The sequence below is a fragment of the Odocoileus virginianus genome, chromosome 3, assembly GCF_023699985.2.
Source record: "Odocoileus virginianus isolate 20LAN1187 ecotype Illinois chromosome 3, Ovbor_1.2, whole genome shotgun sequence".
In the NCBI taxonomy this organism is placed as follows: Eukaryota; Metazoa; Chordata; class Mammalia; order Artiodactyla; family Cervidae; genus Odocoileus; species Odocoileus virginianus.
Window position 1 is genome coordinate 76,114,135 of NC_069676.1, and position 20,074 is coordinate 76,134,208.

Here is a 20,074-nt window from a genome sequence, read left to right on the forward strand (position 1 = left end):
GAAATGGACCAATTTTGTGTTACAGATTATCGCTCTTAATAAAACAAAGGAACGAATGAGACCTTACCAAAGCAATCAAGAAGATGAGGATCCAGACATCAAGAAGATAAAAAAGGTAGGGTTTCCAGCTTTGGGTGAGTGTGGTGGGGACCAGTTGTCTTTCTGTAGTGATGTCTTTGCCACCCTGACTCTGAGTTAAGAACAATCTAGGTGTTTCTCTCCCACTGGCTTCCTGACTTCCGCTTCAGAATTATCACACGTGGTTACATCCCTGGAAAAGCTTTGGCTTGAGATTTCTCTCCAGTTCTGGGAATCCTTTGGTGGATTCTGTGAGAAGGATGCCAAGGGTAGACATTAAGACCGTGGTATTCTCCATTTGGGTTATTTAAGTGCTGCTGAACTTTCTGGTGTTTGTGCTCCTTTTATATTTTAAGGGAGTGTTTTTTAAATTACACTTCAGAAATGTTTCTTTTAGCTTTAGTCTTCAGTGTTTATTTAGAGAAGTTTATTTTTTTGAGCATGTGAGAAAACTGAGTGAATCAATACATCTGCTCAGGTTTCTGTCTTATTGTTGTTTCTTTCTTGTTTAACATCCACATAATCAGCAACTCCTTCCATCTTACTGTCACTTACAACTGGACAACTTCTGCAGTTAACCAGACCCTGGCACTCTCTCTAGGCTGCTGTGTTTGATTTAAGGCATCTCGGTTTTGAGTTCCACAATCTTAGCTGTCCTGTGTAAAAGCACTGATTTAGCTGTGTTAATATTATGTTAAAAGGTGCACAGTTACAGAATTTTATTTCTTCTTCATTTTTTTCTTATTCCTCTTTTCCTGTGCTAGGTAATTATTCCCCTTCAGTTGCAATAAAACTTTAGATATTGCTCTGAATTTGAAATAGAAAAGCTCCTCAGGACTAAGTTGCACTGTTTTCAGTTTTCAAGAAATAACAAAGTAAAATAATAACATTTCTCTCTTAGAATTTGAGAATCTTTAAATTAAATTTGGTTTATGTTATTGTTATAAGATGAATGCTGTTGCCATTCTTTTAATAACATGCGGCTCCATATAAACAAAGGTATCAGTAGAATACAATTGTAGTACTGTCCTGTTGTAGAAAATGTTAACAAGTAAACAAGCTAGCTTTTGCATGGAAGGCAATATTGCTCAAGTAAATAGATTTTGTTTGTGTTAATCACTCAAGTCATGCCTGACTCTTTGCAATCCCATGGACTGTAGCTAGCTCACCAGTCTCCTTTGTCTGTGGAATTCTCCAGGCAAGAATACTGGAGTGGGTTGCCATTTCCTTCTCTAGAGGATCTTTCTGACTCGGGGATCAAACCCAGATCTCCTGCATTGCAGGCAGATTCTTTTATTTAACACAAATTCAGTTGATTTTTGAAAATACTTATGTTAAATGGAGGAATAATGATAAAATACATTTTATAGTTTCTGTCTTCCTCTTTCATAATAGATATACTTTTTAAAAAACCTTACTTTTAAATTTGTTAACAGGCTTTGAATTTAACTCTATTGCCCTTTATGTCCCCAGTCAGACTAACGTCTCTGTGGAAAGGGATGTTTACAAATGAATTGTGCATGTGTGAGTTAGTTGCTCAATTGTGTCCAACTCTTTATCCATGGACTGTAGCCTACCAGGCTTCTCTGTCCATGGGATTTTCCAGGCAAGAGTACTGGAGTGGGTTGCCATTTCCTTCTCCAGGGATCGAACCTGGGTCTCCTGCACTGTAGGCAGAGGCTTTACCGTCGAAGCCACCAGGGAAACCCACAAATCAATTAGATACCCTATGCTGATCTTTGCAAATAGCAACATAATTTTTTACCTTCAGGAGACCAAAAATTGAAATTGGTTCACAGAAATTTCCCACATAATTTTTTCCACATAATTCTACTAAAATGTGTTTTTAATTTTTATTGCTTGAGGTATGACAACTGTGTGAATGCCTATTATGAAAATTGATAGTGTGCTGACATCAGTTGGTAAATGAGACAGTTTTAAATATTGAAAAAGAAGAATAGTTGTTTAAATGCGTGATAATTGAGACCATATGGGTGAAATAGTATGAAAAAAAAGGATAAGAATGTGTTAAGAAGAAAGCAATGATACTAAAAAAAGATTTGATAGTAATTTATTGCTTTCAATTATATATGACTTTGCAACCTGCTTTGTTGGTTAATCTGCTTAGATGTAACAAATACTAATAAATTATTATATAATTTTTCTTATATTTAGAAAGGACTTCAGATTTTTGGGTCAGTTATTTTGTAGATAAGGAAATGGAGCCCAGAGTTCAAAGTCACCCAGTAGGTTATATGGCAGAGCCTTTGGTTACGGAATATGACATATACCTCTCTGTTTAGCACTCAGCATTTAACTGGGCATTTAAAAGATGTTCAGTAAATATTTGTTGGCTGAAATGCAAAGGCTAGCACACTTTGTCCAATTGGCCTGTTACTTTTCAAATCATATCTTGGGGATTCAGATCAGTTTTAGGGGCTTCCATCTTCCTACAACATTGATTTTAATTTTTATTTCTTATTTTTTTCCCCCACAAGATAACACCATTGTGAATTTTTAGTGTGTGTTTTTGCCCACGTAGCTGAGAAAGAGTCCTTATAGTTAACAAAAAGCAGGTAAAAGAAGGGCAAGCCTGGTTGCAGCTTTTCTGTGTGACTTAACCAAGAAATTTAGTTTACTCATCTGTAAAAAGAAGGGGTGAGATGAGCTGATGTCTAACACTTTTTTTTAAGCTTAAAAAAAACTCAAATAGCCATAACAAAAAAATCAAACCCAATTTAAAAACAGGCAAAGGACTTGAGTAGACATTTCTCCAAAGATGATACACATTTCTCTCAAAGATGATTCTTTAGAGAAATCACTAACACTTGAAAAGATGATCAATGCCACTAAGCATCAGGGAAGTACAAATCAAAACTACAGTGTAATATTATCTCACACCCATTAGGATGACTACTATAAAAAAACCCAAATAACAAGTACTGATGATGATATGAAGAAATTGGAACTCTTCTGCTCTGTTGGTAAGATTGTAAAATGGCTCAACTGCTATGGAAGACAGTATGGTGGTTCCTCAAAAATTTTAAAATAGAACTACCAGCAATCCTACTTCTGAATGTTTGTCCAGAATAATTGAAAGCAGGATTTTGAAGAGATACTTGCACTCCTATATCCATTGCAGCATTATATACAATAGCCAAGAGGTGAAAGCACCCCAAATGTTCATCAACAGAAAACTGGATAAACAAAATGTTATATATCTATATATACATACATATACAAAATGGAATATTATTCAACCTTAAAAAGAAAGGAAATCCTGACACATGCTACAACACGAATGAACCTTGAGGCCATTATACTAAGTGAAATAAACCTGTTACAAAAAGACAGATACTGAATGATGCCACTTATGTAAGTTATCCAAAGTAGTTAAATTCATAAAAACAGGAAGTAGAATGGGAATTACAAGGGGCTGAGGGAAGGGGGAAATGGAGAGTTGTTTAACAATTATTGAGTTTGAGTTTCACAAGATGAAAATGTTCTGGAGATCTGTATGTGCAACAGTGTGATTATACTTAACACTACTGAACTACACACTTGGAAATGGTTAAGACAGTAAGTTTTATGTTATGCGTGTTTGTTTGTTTTTTTTCCTGCTATCTGGTCCAAACCTGGCATTATTTTTCTGTGGTGGGCCCACCAGTGCTCCAGTGGAAGAGCACGATATATACGGCACAGGATGGACACCCTACTGACCAGCTTAAGAAGCCTGCCTCACCCCTCCCTGAGATTCACTTCTATTTTGTCGCTGCTGTTCTGTAGGTTCAGAGCTTCATGCGAGGATGGTTATGTAGAAGGAAATGGAAGACCATCGTGCAGGATTACATTTGTTCTCCTCATGCCGAAAGCATGAGGAAGAGAAACCAGATTGTGTTCACCATGGTCGAGGCCGAGTCGGAGTACGTTCACCAGCTCTACATCCTCGTCAACGGTTTCCTGCGGCCCCTGCGCATGGCGGCCAGCTCCAAGAAGCCCCCCATCAGCCACGACGACGTCAGCAGTATTTTTCTCAACAGGTTTGTCTTGGCATAAGTAAGGGTTCATATGAAAAACCTATCTGTAGTTTTTAAAGGAAGTTTTACTTTACTCTTAAAAGAAGAGGTATCAGAAATTCACCTGTATGAGCTTATGGTATTGAAAATAAGAAAGCTATCATTGGTGTTTCATTAGTAGCCCACGTTTTCATATCTTTATCTTGTATGTTGGCATCTAGTTTTCTCTCTCTCTCTTTTTTTTTTCTATTTGACATGGCTTTACCTACTGTTACCCCTCTGACATCTTGTCATTGTGTGTGTGGTGGGGAAGATTATCTCCTTCATAACCTGAGGGAAATGGGAGTGATTAATGGGTCTTCACATGTAACATACACAGAAGTACTTTAGGAAGAACAAAAGTTAACAGAGGGCCCGAGGATCTCTAGTAAATTTATTTGCTCAATAAATATTTATGGTGCATTTACTGCTGAGGATTCACCAGTGAACAAAGCAGAAGGTCCCTACCTTCATAGAACTTAAATTCTGATGTGGGAATATAGACAATGAATAGTGAATAAGTGAAAGATGCAGTATTTTATATTGTGATTAGTACTGTGGAAGATATAAAGAAGGAAAGGGGAGAAGGGAGAAAGGGGACTGCTAGGGTATTTTGCTTAACATTTTAGTTATTTATTTGTTTTTGAGTGCTGCTTGGGCTTCCAGGTGGTACTAGTTGTAAAGAACCCACCTGCCAGTGCAGGAGACATAAGAGACCTGGGTTCAATCCCTGTGTCGTAAAGATTCCCTGGAGGAAGGCATGGCAGCCCACTCCAGTCTTCTATTTTACTTAACATTTTTGTTATTTGTTTGTTTCTTAAGTAGATAAAAACATGCATTTAACCATGCATTTACATGGTTAAAAAAATTAAAACAACATGAGAACATCAAACAGCTTTGAATTCTGTCTCTCCCCACCCCATTTTCCTCACTTGCTATCTGTAAGTGTTTTCATTAGTTTTCTTTCTTTTTTTTTTTTCCATTTATTTTTATTAATTGGAGGCTAATTACTTTACAACATTGCAGTGGCTTTTGTCATACATTGAAATGAATTAGCCATGGATTTACATGTATTCCCCATCCCCGTCCCCCCTCCCACCTCCCTCTCCACCTGATCCCTCTGGGTCTTCCCAGTGCACCAGGCCCGAGCACTTGTCTCATGCATCCAGCCTGGGCTGGTGATCTGTTTCACCCTAGATAATATACATGTTTCGATGCTGTTCTCTCGAAACATCCCACCCTCGCCTTCTCCCAGAGTCCACAAGTCTGTTCTATACATCTGAGTCTCTTTTTCTGTTTTGCATATAGGGTTATCGTTACCATCTTTCTAAATTCCATATATATGTGTTAGTATACTGTAATGGTCTTTATCTTTCTGGCTTACTTCGCTCTGTATAATGGGCTCCAGTTTCATCCATCTCATTAGAACTGATTCAAATGAATTCTTTTTAATGGCTGAATAATATTCCATGGTGTATATGTACCACAGCTTCCTCATCCATTCGTCTGCTGATGGGCATCTGGGTTGCTTCCATGTCCTGGCTATTATAAACAGTGCTGCGATGAACATTGGGGTGCACGTGTCTCTTTCAGATCTGGTTTCCTCAGTGTGTATGCCTAGAAGTGGGATTGCTGGGTCATATGGCAGTTCTATTTCCAGCTTTTTAAGAAATCTCCACACTGTTCTCCATAGTGGCTGTACTAGTTTGCATTCCCACCAACAGTGTAAGAGGGTTCCCTTTTCTCCACACCCTCTCCAGCACTTATTGCTTGTAGACTTTTGGATAGCAGCCATCCTGACTGGCGTGTAATGGTACCTCATTGTGGTTTTGATTTGCATTTCTCTGATAATGAGTGATGTTGAGCATCTTTTCATGTGTTTGTTAGCCATCTGTATGTCTTCTTTGGAGAAATGTCTGTTTAGTTCTTTGGCCCATTTTTTAATTGGGGAACCCTCTTACACTGTTGGTGGGAATGCAAACTAGTACAGCCACTATGGAGAACAGTGTGGAGATTTCTTAAAAAACTGGAAATAGAACTGCCATATGACCCAGCAATCCCACTTCTGGGCATACACACTGAAGAAACCAGATCTGAAAGAGACACGTGCACCCCAATGTTCATCGCAGCACTGTTTATAATAGCCAGGACATGGAAGCAACCCAGATGCCCATCAGCAGACGAATGGATGAGGAAGCTGTGGTACATATACACCATGGAATATTACTCAGCCATTAAAAAGAATTCATTTGAATCAGTTCTAATGAGATGGATGAAACTGGAGCCCATTATACAGAGTGAAGTAAGCCAGAAAGAGAAAGACCATTACAGTATACTAACACATATATATGGAATTTAGAAAGATGGTAACGATAACTCTATATGCAAAACAGAAAAAGAGACACAGATGTACAGAACAGACTTTTGGACTCTGTGGGAGAAGGTGAGAGTGGGACGTTTCGAGAGAACAGCATCGAAACATGTATATTATCTAGGGTGAAACAGATCACCAGCCCAGGTTGGGTACATGAGACAAGTGCTCGGGCCTGGTGCACTGGGAAGACCCAGAGGGATCGGGTGGAGAGGGAGGTGGGAGGGGGGACTGGGATGGGGAACACACGTAAATCCATGGCTGATTCATGTCAATGTATGACAAAAACCACTACAATATTGTAAAGTAATTAGCCTCCAACTAGTAAAAATAAATGAAAAAATAAAGTTATTCGTCTGAGTGTGATTACCAAGGGAGTGAGTACAAATGAATGACAGAGGAGGACCAAGGCCTGAGCCCTGGGGTATGTCATCACTGAGAGGTGGGGGTGTGAAGAGCCACAGCAGGGAGGGGAGGAAGGAGGAACTGGAAGATTAGGGTTGACATGTGTACGCTGCCACGCGTAGAGGAGAAATGACCTAAATGGATGGGCTTGGGGTAGTGGGATGGACGTTCAAGATGAAGGGCATATATGTATTCATGTAGCTGATTCACTTGGGTGCAGCAGAAATTAACACCATATTGTAAAGCAGCTGTACCCTTTCAAAAAAATTACAATGACGAGGATCAGCTAGGGTTGTAGGTCACAAACCAGGAGATGGGTTGTCCTGGAAGCCAGTGCAGGCAGGAACGAACAACTATGTCAAAAGGCCAAATAAAACAATAACTGAGAGCTGACTGTGGGTTTAACGACTTGGAGCTTATTGGCAATTTTGATGAGGGACCAAAACCTGATTTGGTGAGAAGGGGAATTGGGATTGGAAAGAGTTGGTGTAGAAAACTCTTTCAAGGAGGGTTACTATAAAGAGGATCAGAGAAACAGTGGTACCTGGAGGTAAATAAAGAAATATAAAGCTGTGTGTGTGTTTGTGCATGTGTTTGGATGGGATAAAAGTGACACCAACAGTGACAGGCGGGTGGGGGGGGGGGAAGGGATATTGGAAAGAGAGGGAAGCATTGCTGGAGCAGGGTACTTGCACAGGCAGAATTGGATAGAATATGGTGAGCAAGTCGAGAGCATGACTTTAAGTGGGAGCATGGACGGGGAGGGAATAATACCTGGACACATAATGTGGTTAGGAATCAAGGACAGCAACTGACAGTGTTGATGGGAGGGAAGTGCTGGAGTCAGGGAAGAGAGGAAAAGGTGTGAAATGATAATCAAGGAGAACAGGGCAGTGAATGGATGAGGGACATGTAATATAACTGCTAGCATATTAGGCTTGTGGTTATGACTTTACAGTGAGACTAGTCAGGATGGTTTTATGTTGTTCTTAACCACCTTCAGCTGCATAGGTGCAGGTGTAGAGTGGGCAAAGGGTTGAGTTTAACTAGTATTGGTGCGTATGAGGCTAATATGATGAAGTGAAAAAGAAGGGAGTTGAAGGTGTGTGCAAGGAAGGGGTTATAACACTGAACCATGAGATCTAAACTATGGAGAAAGGGAAATGATGTTGTGAGGGGATTTTGGTCAGTCATAAGGCAGCAGGATCAATGGACTCAGGTCCTGATGGTGGGAAGGGATTTGGGGAGTCAGGTTTCTAAAGATAATGAACTCAAAGGTAAGGAGTTGGTCACAGAGCAGTGCCCCTGAAACTGAGATAAGGGAGTGGATGAGGTTATGAACAACGAGACGGTCTAGAGGAAGATTAAAAAAGTGTTGTCTGAGGTCAGTGGAAGACAAGACCTTTGGAGAAAGAAATTCAAAGACCTGAGAGAGGCCAGGCCGTTGGAATGTTGTTTGTGTGCATGTTGGAGTCACCAAGAATTGTTTCACCTGTTTTCTAACTATTTAAATACCAAAATATGAAGGTAGATATGCCAGTTAGTTTTCAGTGTAGGAAAGAGGAACCTCCTCTGTTATTGGAGGGAAGTCACTGCTTATAGGATCCTTTGGAAGGGCTGGAGCACAAGTCAGACAGCAGGCCTGGACCACTGAATTCAAGGGCACAGCACCACAAATATAACCCAGAGGTTAGAAAACTACTGCTTCCACCATTGCCATCACATCTGCCTCTCAGCTGTCAAACTGGTGCCTAGAAACTAGACCACTGAGGCTAGGCACTGAAATTGCCCCCAAAACACATGTGCATAACTGACTTTCAGTAACAGGAAGATGGCCTCTGCTTCTGCCTTTCATATCTTACCATGTGCATCTATGGGTGGGACTGAATTTACATCTAGAACCCTCTCTGCAAGGGACTCTGGAAAATGTACTTTCATCTCTCCATCCTCTCTACCTAGAAGGATGATGGAATGGAGATTGAAGGACTAATCTACAATACCTACCAAAGTAGATTTGGTTGAAATCCTAAAACAACAAACACTGCTTAGTTAACATTTCTATGAAAGAAAACAAATCACAGTCTACAAGGAGCATCTATCGTGTTTCCTGGGCCATTCATAGATAGTAAGGATTTCCCATTGATGTTTCTTGTGAAATTTGACTTATAACAAACCCAAGTATGTCACTGACATGAATAATCCTGTTTTTGGTTGTGTCGATGTGTTAGTTCAGAAAAACCTTCAAAGGCTCGTTCCAGTAGGTTAATTCTAGTGAGGAGAAGGCAAATGTTACTTTGATAACTCCCCTTATTGAACCTTCTAGAAATTTGGATCTCTAATTGATGCAGTCTTCATTTTATATGTTTATGTAGGCTACAGCTTTTCCAGAAGTTTCCTTTACTTTTCTGGCATGAGGGTTTTAGGAGTGGTTATGGTAGAGGTCTGTCAAATCTCTTCCCCCTCTCCTTCTGTCAAAACTCATTTTAGTGTGAGAGAGAAACTTTGGCTGAGTTATCATCTAGAATTAAATCTGAAGAGAAGGATCTTAACTAATTTTCTGATTATCAGTTGAAGGGCTACATCCTAACAGTAGAAAGCTGTTTTTATCAGTATTATAAGTTGATAAAGAGGGTTATAAGACAGTGATTTGGTGCTTACTGTCTTCCAGTATTTGAGGCTTAGCTCAGAATTTTTGTTGAGGTTTTCGGGTTGTTGAAAGATAAGTTGCTTTCTGGGGGTTGATATAATCCATGTTTTTATTGGTTGTATGGTTCAGAGGCCCTGAGAGGCATGTATATCATGTACTTAAGGCTTTAAGCACTCAGTGAACTTCTTGAACAAAATAGACACTTTCTAGTGATTAAATTATATTATTTTTTCCATTTTTTTTATAGTGAAACAATCATGTTTCTTCACGAAATATTTCATCAAGGACTGAAGGCAAGAATAGCCAACTGGCCTACTTTAATTTTAGGTAAGTGCATGCTTTAGAGAGAGAACATTATCTCTTAATCTGGCTGCAATAAAGAGTAAAATAATTTCAGCGTTATTCATCCTAAGTTGTTTGAACTTCCCTGATGACCTGGGAGCTTCTGTGGGCACGGGGACTCTGCCCTTTTGACCCTTTCCCCTGGCCCGTCAAGGTTCTTGGGGGACTAGAGTTGGGCTCTGCCTCGGGGTGCATCCTCCCGGGTCAGTCATTCTGGCCTCTGCGCTGGGCCGTGCAGCCTGCTCTGGTGCCGGGAGCCGCTCTCTGCCATTCCCGCAGAGTGAACCGTCTCCCCCTGCCCCGTGGATAATTCACTGAGCACCGAGAGAGACGGCCATGTTTGCTTCTTCTTTCCAGCTGATCTCTTTGATATTTTGCTCCCCATGCTGAACATTTATCAAGAATTTGTGCGTAATCACCAGTACAGCCTCCAAGTGCTCGCCAACTGTAAGCAAAACAGAGACTTTGACAAACTCTTAAAACAGTATGAAGCCAACCCTGCCTGTGAGGGGAGGATGCTGGAGACATTCTTGACATATCCAATGTTTCAGGTAAGTCTCCCAGGATGTGTCTTATAAGTCATTGATTCCAGCTCCATGCGACTGATACCCAGTGTGACCAGCATGAGATGTGCAAGTGTCCCCTGTGGGAGGTTGTGACACCTCCTCTGTCATCTTGAGCTTGACCCTGAGGTAAACAAATCTATGCCACGCATTCTCTCCAGTCTGTCTAGTGTTTGTAAGAAAATCAGGCATTTTTGAGACAATTAAATCAGGAGTGATTTTTTTGTTGTTGTTTTGGAAATGCAGCACAAATTTCTCTCTGCAGAAAGATTCCTCACAGACCTCTTCCATGGAGTCTCCTCCTCCAGCGTGTTTAAAAATATTATTGGGTTTACAGAAATAGGCTGCCGTGCAAATGTTCCAGTGCGGGCTGGTTGCATAAAAGGTTCTGGGGCGGGGGGGTGGGGTGGGGGGTAGGAAGGACTGCTGGGAAGGTGTTTGTTTTCCTGCCCTGTTCTCGTTGCTGCCGAGTCTCTCTTGGCTGGAGCTCTGCAGAGCACAAGGAGGACCTTCCCTGTCACAGAGGCTGTGGGGAAACGAAGGAGCCAGAGGCCTTGGCCAGGCCTGGGGACTCCTGGCCCCTAATCAGGTTGCTCCAGTGAACCTAGGGCTTGTCCCAACCTTCACTTTTGGGGGTTAGAGCAACCAGAAAGATCAAGTACACTTGCATCCTTTCCTGTATCTAAGACTTCACCACTCTTTAGTGAGAGCTGCAGAAGCCAAAATGTGAATTGAATCTCCTGTCCTTTTAAAAAAGTGTTGATTTTGTTCTTTTGGAAAAGCATTGAGTGTTCCCGTTGTGGAATTTGTGGGGCTTCAGTCCAGCCCTCCAAATTGTTATGTGGCAAACCGACTCTTCTAATCATGTGTGTTATGGTTTCTGTGGAGGGCTTTGTCCCTCCGAGTGGGTATGTCTGACCCCAGCTGATCATTTTGTAGCCTCCGAGAGAGAGGCTGCTCTGGTTCATAATTGTCTTAAAGTTTGTCACTCCTGCTTGAAATCCTGGAAGTCACTGCAGAAGTTTAGTAAGATTTTAAAAAACCAAAAGGATGCATGTGTAACAACTTAAGTATAGTGAAACTGTAATGCCGTTGTGTTTTTTCTTCACGATGGAACTGAATTGTTTAACTCTTTGCCTCTCTGAACAAATATTCCATAAGAGAAACTACAAAGAAAAAAATGCTTTTTAAAAACCTTATACAAAATTATAATTTGAAATTTTGTTTGCAGTGAAATAAATTTTTATTCAATGTTCTGAGATTCTATTTGTATCTTTGGCAATTAGCTCTAGGTTATGATTAAATTCTCTAAATCCTGTCTGCCTAGGAACCCTCAACTCAGGTGTATAAACAAAGGTAGGGTTGTGAAAGATGCATGGAACATTCAGAGAGGAGCCTCACTTCCTTCCTGAAAGCCCACGAATGCCTTTTCAAGTATTGTTTATTTCCCTTGGGGTGAGTCTCTCAGTGGTTTAAAATGGAAGAACTGTACTTGAATTTTAGGTCAGGTGTCCAAACAGTTGAATGTAGGGTCTTGGAAAGGCCTTTGGATTTCTTAAAAATGCTGAGATAGTCTTCTTCTAACCTTCTTTTCTCCCCCTGGAGTTTAAGCCCAATAACAACAACTTGGCATTTTGATTGATCCCAGGGAATGAATTCCCATAGTGTCCGGGTTGGGAGTATTTGGGAGACCTGCATGTCCTGCTCTCCCTTCAGTCATAGCATTGGGAAACATAATTGAACCAATCTGAATTTCTGTTTCTTAAGTTTGAAATTGGGACAGTTGATCTCTATATATCTCCCAGAGCCCTACCTCTCTGGGGGACCAGACTAGAAATTTGAGCCGGTTAACTAACTAGCCTTCAGATCCCACCCTCCAGATCCTAGAATTAAGCTGAAGGGTCAGATGTTGAGATTGTTTGTTTTTTTTTAAGACTAGGGTAACCAGTGGGTGCTGAAAGAACCTCAAACTTAAAAGAATTTAGCCAGAATTGGTGCAGCTGCAAGAAATGTGCAAATTGAAAGAGCGCTGAATTCTGCTTTTATTTATTTGCTTCTCCAAAACTGTTTTCCTTCTCTGTAGCTATTTTGAACAGACCAAGAGCAGAAAACATTGGAGTTGCTGCCCAAACGTCTTGTTCTACCTCCTGCCTTCTTCCTAGGAGAGACCATGTAGAACACTTGAGGAAAAAGTGCCCTTTCTAGAAACTCGAAGGTTTTTCTTGCTAGGTTCATTCTGTACTTCTTGTTCCCTTTTGGTCCTTTCCCTGAGGTGTTTGCTCCCTCAGATGGTCTGCTTCCCTCTGCATACTTTGTATTAGCAGTGGTACTTCTGCACATCCGCCTTGCTCCAATGTAAGCTGGACACCTTGGGATAAGACTGGGGTGTGATGCTTTTTCCCTTAGATCAAGAGTGGAAGAGGTGACCTTAGCTCATACTGCCAAGAGGCCACTACCAAGTCTAGATATGGAGGCAAAAGTTGTTATCAGGGCCTAAGGAGGAAGAGAAGTAACTGGAAACTTTTAGCCTGTGTATATTTAGAGAAGTGTTATATTCCACCTCTTCTGGGCTGTTTTTTGAGTAAATCAGTTGCTACTGTGAGTGAATTATGCTGAACTATGGAAGCATGGCAGAGAAGGCAATGGCACCCCACTCCAGTACTCTTGCCTGGAAAATCCCATGGACTGTGGAGCCTGGTGGGCTGCAGTCCATGGGGTCACTAAGAGTCAGGCACGACTGAGCGACTTCAGTTTCACTTTTCACTTTCATGCATTGGCACCCCACTCCAGCGTTCTTGCCTGGAGAATCCCAGGGACAGAGGAGCCTGGTGGGCTGCCTTCTATGGGGTTGCATAGAGTCGGACACGACTGAAGTGACTTAGCAGCAGCAGCAGCATGGAAACATGGAGGAATTATAGTGAATTTATCCTTAATTGATGATGCAGTGAATTTATCCTCAATTGGACTATTAATATCAGACAAGTAAGTTTGTGTTATCAAGATATTTGTTATAGACAGTACGGTAGTCATTAACTTAATTTTTATGTAGCAAAAACAGTGGTTTGGCTAGTACTGTTTAAATTGTCTTCAGCTGCTCCTGTGTCCATAGATGAGCAAATCGTGAAATCTGCTTCTGACAAGGACAGTGCTGTTAGAGGTCCTCCAGGAAGTAGCCACTTGCCGCTCTACTTACCTATTTAGTGTAACTAAAGAGCAAGCTAATTAGTGTCTAAAAGTGACAAGTATTATTTCATAATTGAAAGAATTATGATTCATATAGACAATACTTACTATGATCCTTGGGTCTTGGGGGGTGTGTGTGTGTGCCCTCAGTCTTATCTGACTCTTTGCAATCCCACGGACTGTAGCACACTAGGTTCCTCTGTCCATGGAATTTTCCAGGCAAGAATACTGGAGTGGGTTGCCGTTTCCTACTCCAGGGGATCTTTCCGGCCAGACCCAGGTATCGAACCCTTGTCTTTTACATCTCCTATGTCTCCTGCATTTGCAGATGGATTTTTTTTTTTTTTTTTTTTTTTACCACTGCACCACCTGGGAAGCTCCAAGGTCTTTTAGGGGACAGATTTATAATCAGTTCTTGAATATATCAGATGAGCTCTTTGGAGCGCTGTCCATTTCTCTCTGAAGAAGTCCTTCGCCTGCTTTTTGGTAGTTTCAGGCTTATCTGTTTCTCTACCAGAAAGTGAGATGGGCCAGTTACTTTCAAATCCATCCACTTGACACTTAGCCAAAGAACTTTCTAAAGCAGATTTAATGATCGGGGGAGGATCATGAAGCTATTGACTGAGCTTAGTTTTGTGGATTTTCAGAACATTATAAGCAGTCAGGCTCTCCCACTCCTGCCCTCCACTTGTTATGAGAAATTGAGTACCTTATCTATTGATTGCCTTGATTTTCTTGTAGAACTACCAACTTAGAGGCAAACTTTTATCAGTCATGGCATTGTAAAAAAGGGATATTTGAAAGCATACTTATCCCAGCAGTCTTCACCAAGCGGAATGGCCCAACCAACTGTCTTAGTGAGAAGTTTATGGGATAGAGGGGCACACAGCCTCCTCCCATGAGCTTCAGAGGAAGGGTTCTCTTGTGACCCATCCTCCTATAACTGAGGATACTTCACTTCCAAAACTCTGACTTGATGACAGTCTCTAGGACCTGACCCCAGAGTATGAACTGCTGATAGATGTCTATACTTAGGGCACTGCCCTCTGTACCCATGGGTAATCTGGGTGGGTATGCTGTAAATATTAGCAAATGACCCACTGAAGGCAAGAGAGGAAAAGCAGATTTGTAGCTAGAGCTGCCAATGCCTCAGGCCAACATGGAAGGAGCTACCCACAGAGTCTTGGGAAGCTGCTTTACTTTCTTCATTCTTAGAGGTCCTTTCAAGGGCTGAGTAAAATCCCAGTCCCTGCAGAGACACCCACTAGACTAGTGCACGGATCAGAGCTGGGCTCATGGTTGGCTCTGCCATTTACTGTGAGGCCACTTTGGGCACTTTTCATGCCTTGTTTCCTTGTCCGTAAAGTGGGCAAATAATCCTTATGTTTTGTTGGAGGATTGGATGCAAACCTCAAACTCCCAATCTGACCCATGGCGGGCAGCATTATGGTAGCTGTTGTTCCTGTAGATTTTTATTAAAATTAAACCCACTGCCCCTGTTTTCTAACAATTTTTAGTTTATAAGCCAGTAAAAAAATATGTTGCGTTAAATCAACATGTTTAACTTGAGTTAAATCTTCACTGTGTTCTATTAAGTCCTCCACAGGGTTGGTGGCGTTTCTGACTTTGAGAGAATTCAGATAGATAGTCTGTTCATTAATAAAAGTACAAACAAATGATCTAATTAAACAATACTGCTTACTGCTAGAAGGATGAGTTGAGGTAAAGCAGGATCAGAATGTAATAAGGGTAAACATATCTTTTCCCACATTTTGATTCTTAAAGAGAACATTGCAATAGGATTGTCAATTAAAAAATTGTAAACAGACAAATAAATCTAAAATACAGACTCAAGTGACTTGCTGATAACTGTATCTTTTCCCCTATGAACCAGTTTTCAAAAATTATGATTGAGAAATGTATGATTATATTAAAAATCTAAAGAAACAGTTGTTTCTTTGTGCCTTATTATCTTCATGTGTTCTTGGTGAAGTTTTTGCATGTGTGAGGTTTGAAACATAGTTCATTTTAAATGTAGTTCTTAAAAATATTTGCTTGTGGGGCTTCAAACAAATGTTTGAAGTCTAATATTCAAACTGAGTGGTCCAGTGGCTAAGACTCCGCACTCCCAATGCGGGGGGCCTGGGTTTATCCCTGGTCAGGGAACTAGATCCCACAGGTGCAGCTAAGACCCAGTACAGCCAAATAAATAACTGTTTTTAAAAAAATATATTTGTAAAACAGTCAGACGTGTCAGAGTAGAGATGAGCTCTTCAGAAGTGAGATGGCACAGTAGAGAAGGTCTAGTGTTACTCATCTGGCCCTCCTGCTCACGCTGGCCTTGATTTGCTTCTAGATCCCCAGGTATATCATCACGCTTCATGAACTCCTGGCTCATACACCCCATGAGCATGTGGAGAGGAAAAGTCTGGAGTTTGCGAAATCCAAACTAGAGGAACTGTCCAGGTATGTGAAGAATTTATAATGAAGACTTGTTATGGCAAAGTAGCATGTTAGTCTTTTGTGAAGACCTAATGTAGACTCTGGGAGCTGGTGATGGACAGGGTAGCCTGGCGTGCTGTGGTCCATGGGATCTCGAAGAGTCGGACGCGACTGAACTGAACTGAATGTGTATATCCACGGGAACAAGAAGCAAGACATAAGCCGGCTTCTCAGATTCCCCTGAACATTAAATGCTAGCTTCTAAGATGGTGCTAAATCAGCATGCACATTAATTTTAACCAAGAAAAAAATTATATATATATATAAAATTTATATAATAATTATATATATAAAATCTTTGAAAATGATTTTATTTATCTCATTTAAGTTTATATAATTGAGATTAGACACATTTTGTCTTAAGTTTGAAAAGATTCACATTTCTTTCATTATAATAGGAAAATGGTTAGTTGCGTTTTTGTATTCATATTTGGTAAGAAGTTGGAGAATGTATATTTTCGATTGATCAGTGACTTTTCAGTGTTTCAGGCATTTCTTTACAGCTGTGTTCCTTTAACTTATAAGGGATAAATATAAATAATATATATAGTATAAAGGTCTCTAGTTTGCTCCACCTCTAAGAAACGGCATCCTAATTTCAATGAAAGAAGCTGTTTGTAAAATAATGTGTTGCTTTTCCTGTTGAATTTATAAGCAACATTCCCAGAATACTCCATTTGCTTTGCTTTGAGTCATGACTTGAAGGTTAGAAGTCCAGTGTGACTTACCCTACATCTCCAGTTAAACTGTTACAAGGTCAAACCCTTGCTTCCCAGATGGAGCTCTGTTGCTCACCTACTGGGATAATAGAAGATCTCTCATTGTGATCCTGTATGGTATTTGGCAGGGTCATGCATGATGAAGTGAGCGACACGGAAAACATAAGGAAGAACCTTGCCATAGAAAGAATGATCGTCGAGGGCTGTGATATCTTGCTGGACACCAGCCAGACTTTCATCCGCCAAGGTAAGTCCTTGCTCAGCAGACCCACCAGCCGAGGGGTCTCTGTACCTGTCACGTTATCACAGGCAGATCCAGGAAAGCATTGTGGAGCAGGCTTGATGTAGCTGTTTGATTGATGCTGTTCGTGCAGGACGTCCCCGTGGCCTTGACCGAGGCTGTGGTTGAGGCCCACCTTTGTGCTGTTTCTTTTCAGGGGCCATGAAAAACAGCAACACAATAATAGTAAAGCACGAGTGGGACAGTAAGTTACACTCTGACTGGACCCTCCTGCTCACTGGACCGGACATTCTCTACAGCTCCAAGGAGGACAGATTGGTCTGGCCGATTGGAGTGGCAGTGCCAGGTGGTGACGACATCCAGGCAAAGGCCCAGGAGAAACTTGCCTTACTCAGAGCCCTTTCCCATAGGAGAGGGGACAATGTCCGCAGTGAAAACAGCTGTCTCTTGTTCCCCTTTTTCATCAGCACTTCCGGATCTGCCCCACATGATATGACTTGATTCAGTTGGTAACTCCAGTTGCTAGATGAAATGTCTCAACTTGCCCTGCCATACTTTGGCGATGGCCAAGGTATCATGTTTGAGGGGTGTGCTTTGGGGGCATCACCCAGTAAATTAAGCTTTTGAAGAGTGAAAGATATTTATGCTGGAAACTGTAGAGAAGCTACGCCATGACAGTGGATATTCCTCTGTGGTTCTTATTACGAAGTACATGAAGTAAACCACACTCGAAATTCCTTGCAAGTGCGTAGGGGTCCTGGGGGAGAGGAACATGCCCTCACAGAGTCGATTTCAGGCAGTATATTGCACACAGTCATAATTTTGAACTTGGGGAAGAGTGGCATATAAATTTGGAACTAGAATTAACCTTTAATGTGGTTTCTGTTTATAATGTGCCAATATTAATTGACGATAACTGCATTTCTAGTGCCTACCAAAATGTGCTGCCTGAAACATTTTTTTTACCTCATCAAACAAGACATTATTTGTGCTGCACACATTAATTTTTGCACAGAACACTTACAAAATTTAACGCATGCTGTTCTATTTTCCATTATTTATTTACAAGGAGAGAAATCACACATATATTAAAGTTTGGAAGTATATTTCGGGATATGATACCTTTCTCATTTTTGACTTGAAGTATTAATTTTCCTTTGAGTAATAGTGGACTATAATGCTGACAGCACCAGGCCTTCCTAATTCCCCCTCCAGTCCTCTTCACAGACTGTGTCCCCATATTGGCTTCCTGCCTTCCTGGCATTGTCTGCCTCTGCATCTTTACGTGTGTAGGCCTCAGCCTGGGGACCAGGGATCCCCTCATCCATGTTTCTTGTGCCTGTGGAAGGTCCTCTTGTCCTGTCAGGCTCAGATCAGAGCCTTTTAAATTTCCTTTTAAAGAGCCTTTTAAATTTCCTCCTCATCTTCCCCTCTTCCCTCCAGTGCAGATGAGCTTACCTCCCTCCTCATTTCCAAGCCCACTTGCTCCTGGTGGCTGCATTTCGTCCTCTTGTACATGTTTGCTTGCCTGTCTGTCCCAGTAATTGTAACTCTGAAGGGCAGTATTTATGAATTCTCTCTTGCCTAGTACAATGCTTTCCATTACAGATACCTGGAAAACGGACAATGGATTAAATTGAATTGCTTGTTGAACTGCAGTTTTGAATGTCAGCTGTCTTGTTTTGTATTTTTCTTATGTTTGGAGTCCCCCAAAAAATACTTACTAAAGGACTTGAGCTTTGTAATATGTGAAAATGGAAACAAAAGTTTCTATAACTAGTATTCAATTTCTGAAAGGACTTTGGATTGATGAGTATTATTATTACATGTAAACATTTAATATATTTCTAAGTTGGAAAAAGCATCTATGATGAAAAATGCTGGAAGGTTGAATCCAGTGAAGAAATCGTATTTTTTTTCCTTGCACCAGAAAAACCGATCATGCACTACCTCTCCCTTTGACTCATGTCTAGATTTTATTTATTGCTTGTTCTGTACCACATGTTTGAGGCACTTTTGTCAGTTATTAATATATCTGATGTTATTGATGTATTGATATTGATATTAATGATTTGCCTTTCAGGAGTATTTTTCTGTGTTGTTTGGTTTGGTTAGTATGTTTGGGAATTACTCAATAAAGGTGGTTTAAAAAGAAACCAGACCTTAATCTGAAAGTAGAAAGTAATCCAGTTACAGTCAGTTTGGAAAGTTTGTGTTGTTTTGCCTTGCTTCCTACAATTATTACTTTTTTACTAGATGCTTTCAATGCATGAGTGCCAACATATATGCATACATATGTGTGGTTTCAGTCTCAAAATGAATTTTAATTCTGAGGACTAGAAAAAATAAGGTCATCTGAAAGCTCGCCTCTGAATAGGGGTGATAGCCAATCTTGAATGTCAATCTGTGGGAATTTATTGATTGAAATAGCTTCTTTTATTATAAACTGATTCCAGTTACTAGATAGTTGACGAGTGTAATGCAAAGGACTGTGTCATAGCAGTGTTCTGACATTGTCATTTATTTTCAAAATCTTTTCAAAGTTTCTTGAGCAAATGTTGACGTGTTTGAGGCAATAATAGAAAGTATAGCTAGCTACATCATGGAGGTCAAATCCTTTCTCCTCCTGTTCCTTGCTGTGTGATATTGGACAATTTAGTTAACTTCTCAGCCTCAGTTTCCTTTCTTTGTTGTGGTTTAGTCAGTATGTTGTGTCTAACTCTTTTGTGACCCCATGGTCTGTGGCCCACCAGGCTTCTCTGTCCATGGGGTTTTCTAGGCAAGAATACTGCAGTGGGTTGCCATTTCCTTTTCCAGGGGATTTTCCTGGCCCAAGGATCGAACCCGCACATCCTGCATTGGCAGGCAGATTCTTTACCACTGAGCCACCAGGGAAGCGCCTTCCTCTTTTTAAGTGGGGTTAATAGTAGTACCTGTCTTTTAGGGTTGTTGTGAAAATTAAATGTTC

General features: G+C 40.8%; 1 protein-coding gene across 2 annotated transcripts in view; it reads left to right on the top strand.

Annotated features, from left to right (window-relative positions):
• The window catches only part of RASGRF2 (Ras protein specific guanine nucleotide releasing factor 2), a 252,292-nt gene that overhangs the window by 96,696 nt on the left and 135,522 nt on the right, over positions 1-20,074 (top strand). For both annotated transcript variants that reach the window (XM_070465761.1, XM_070465762.1), the window contains exons 4-9: positions 26-115; positions 3,865-4,118; positions 9,804-9,883; positions 10,256-10,449; positions 16,001-16,110; positions 16,994-17,112. In XM_070465761.1, the coding sequence (XP_070321862.1) occupies positions 26-115; positions 3,865-4,118; positions 9,804-9,883; positions 10,256-10,449; positions 16,001-16,110; positions 16,994-17,112 (847 nt within the window). The remainder of the gene's footprint in view (positions 1-25; positions 116-3,864; positions 4,119-9,803; positions 9,884-10,255; positions 10,450-16,000; positions 16,111-16,993; positions 17,113-20,074) is intronic.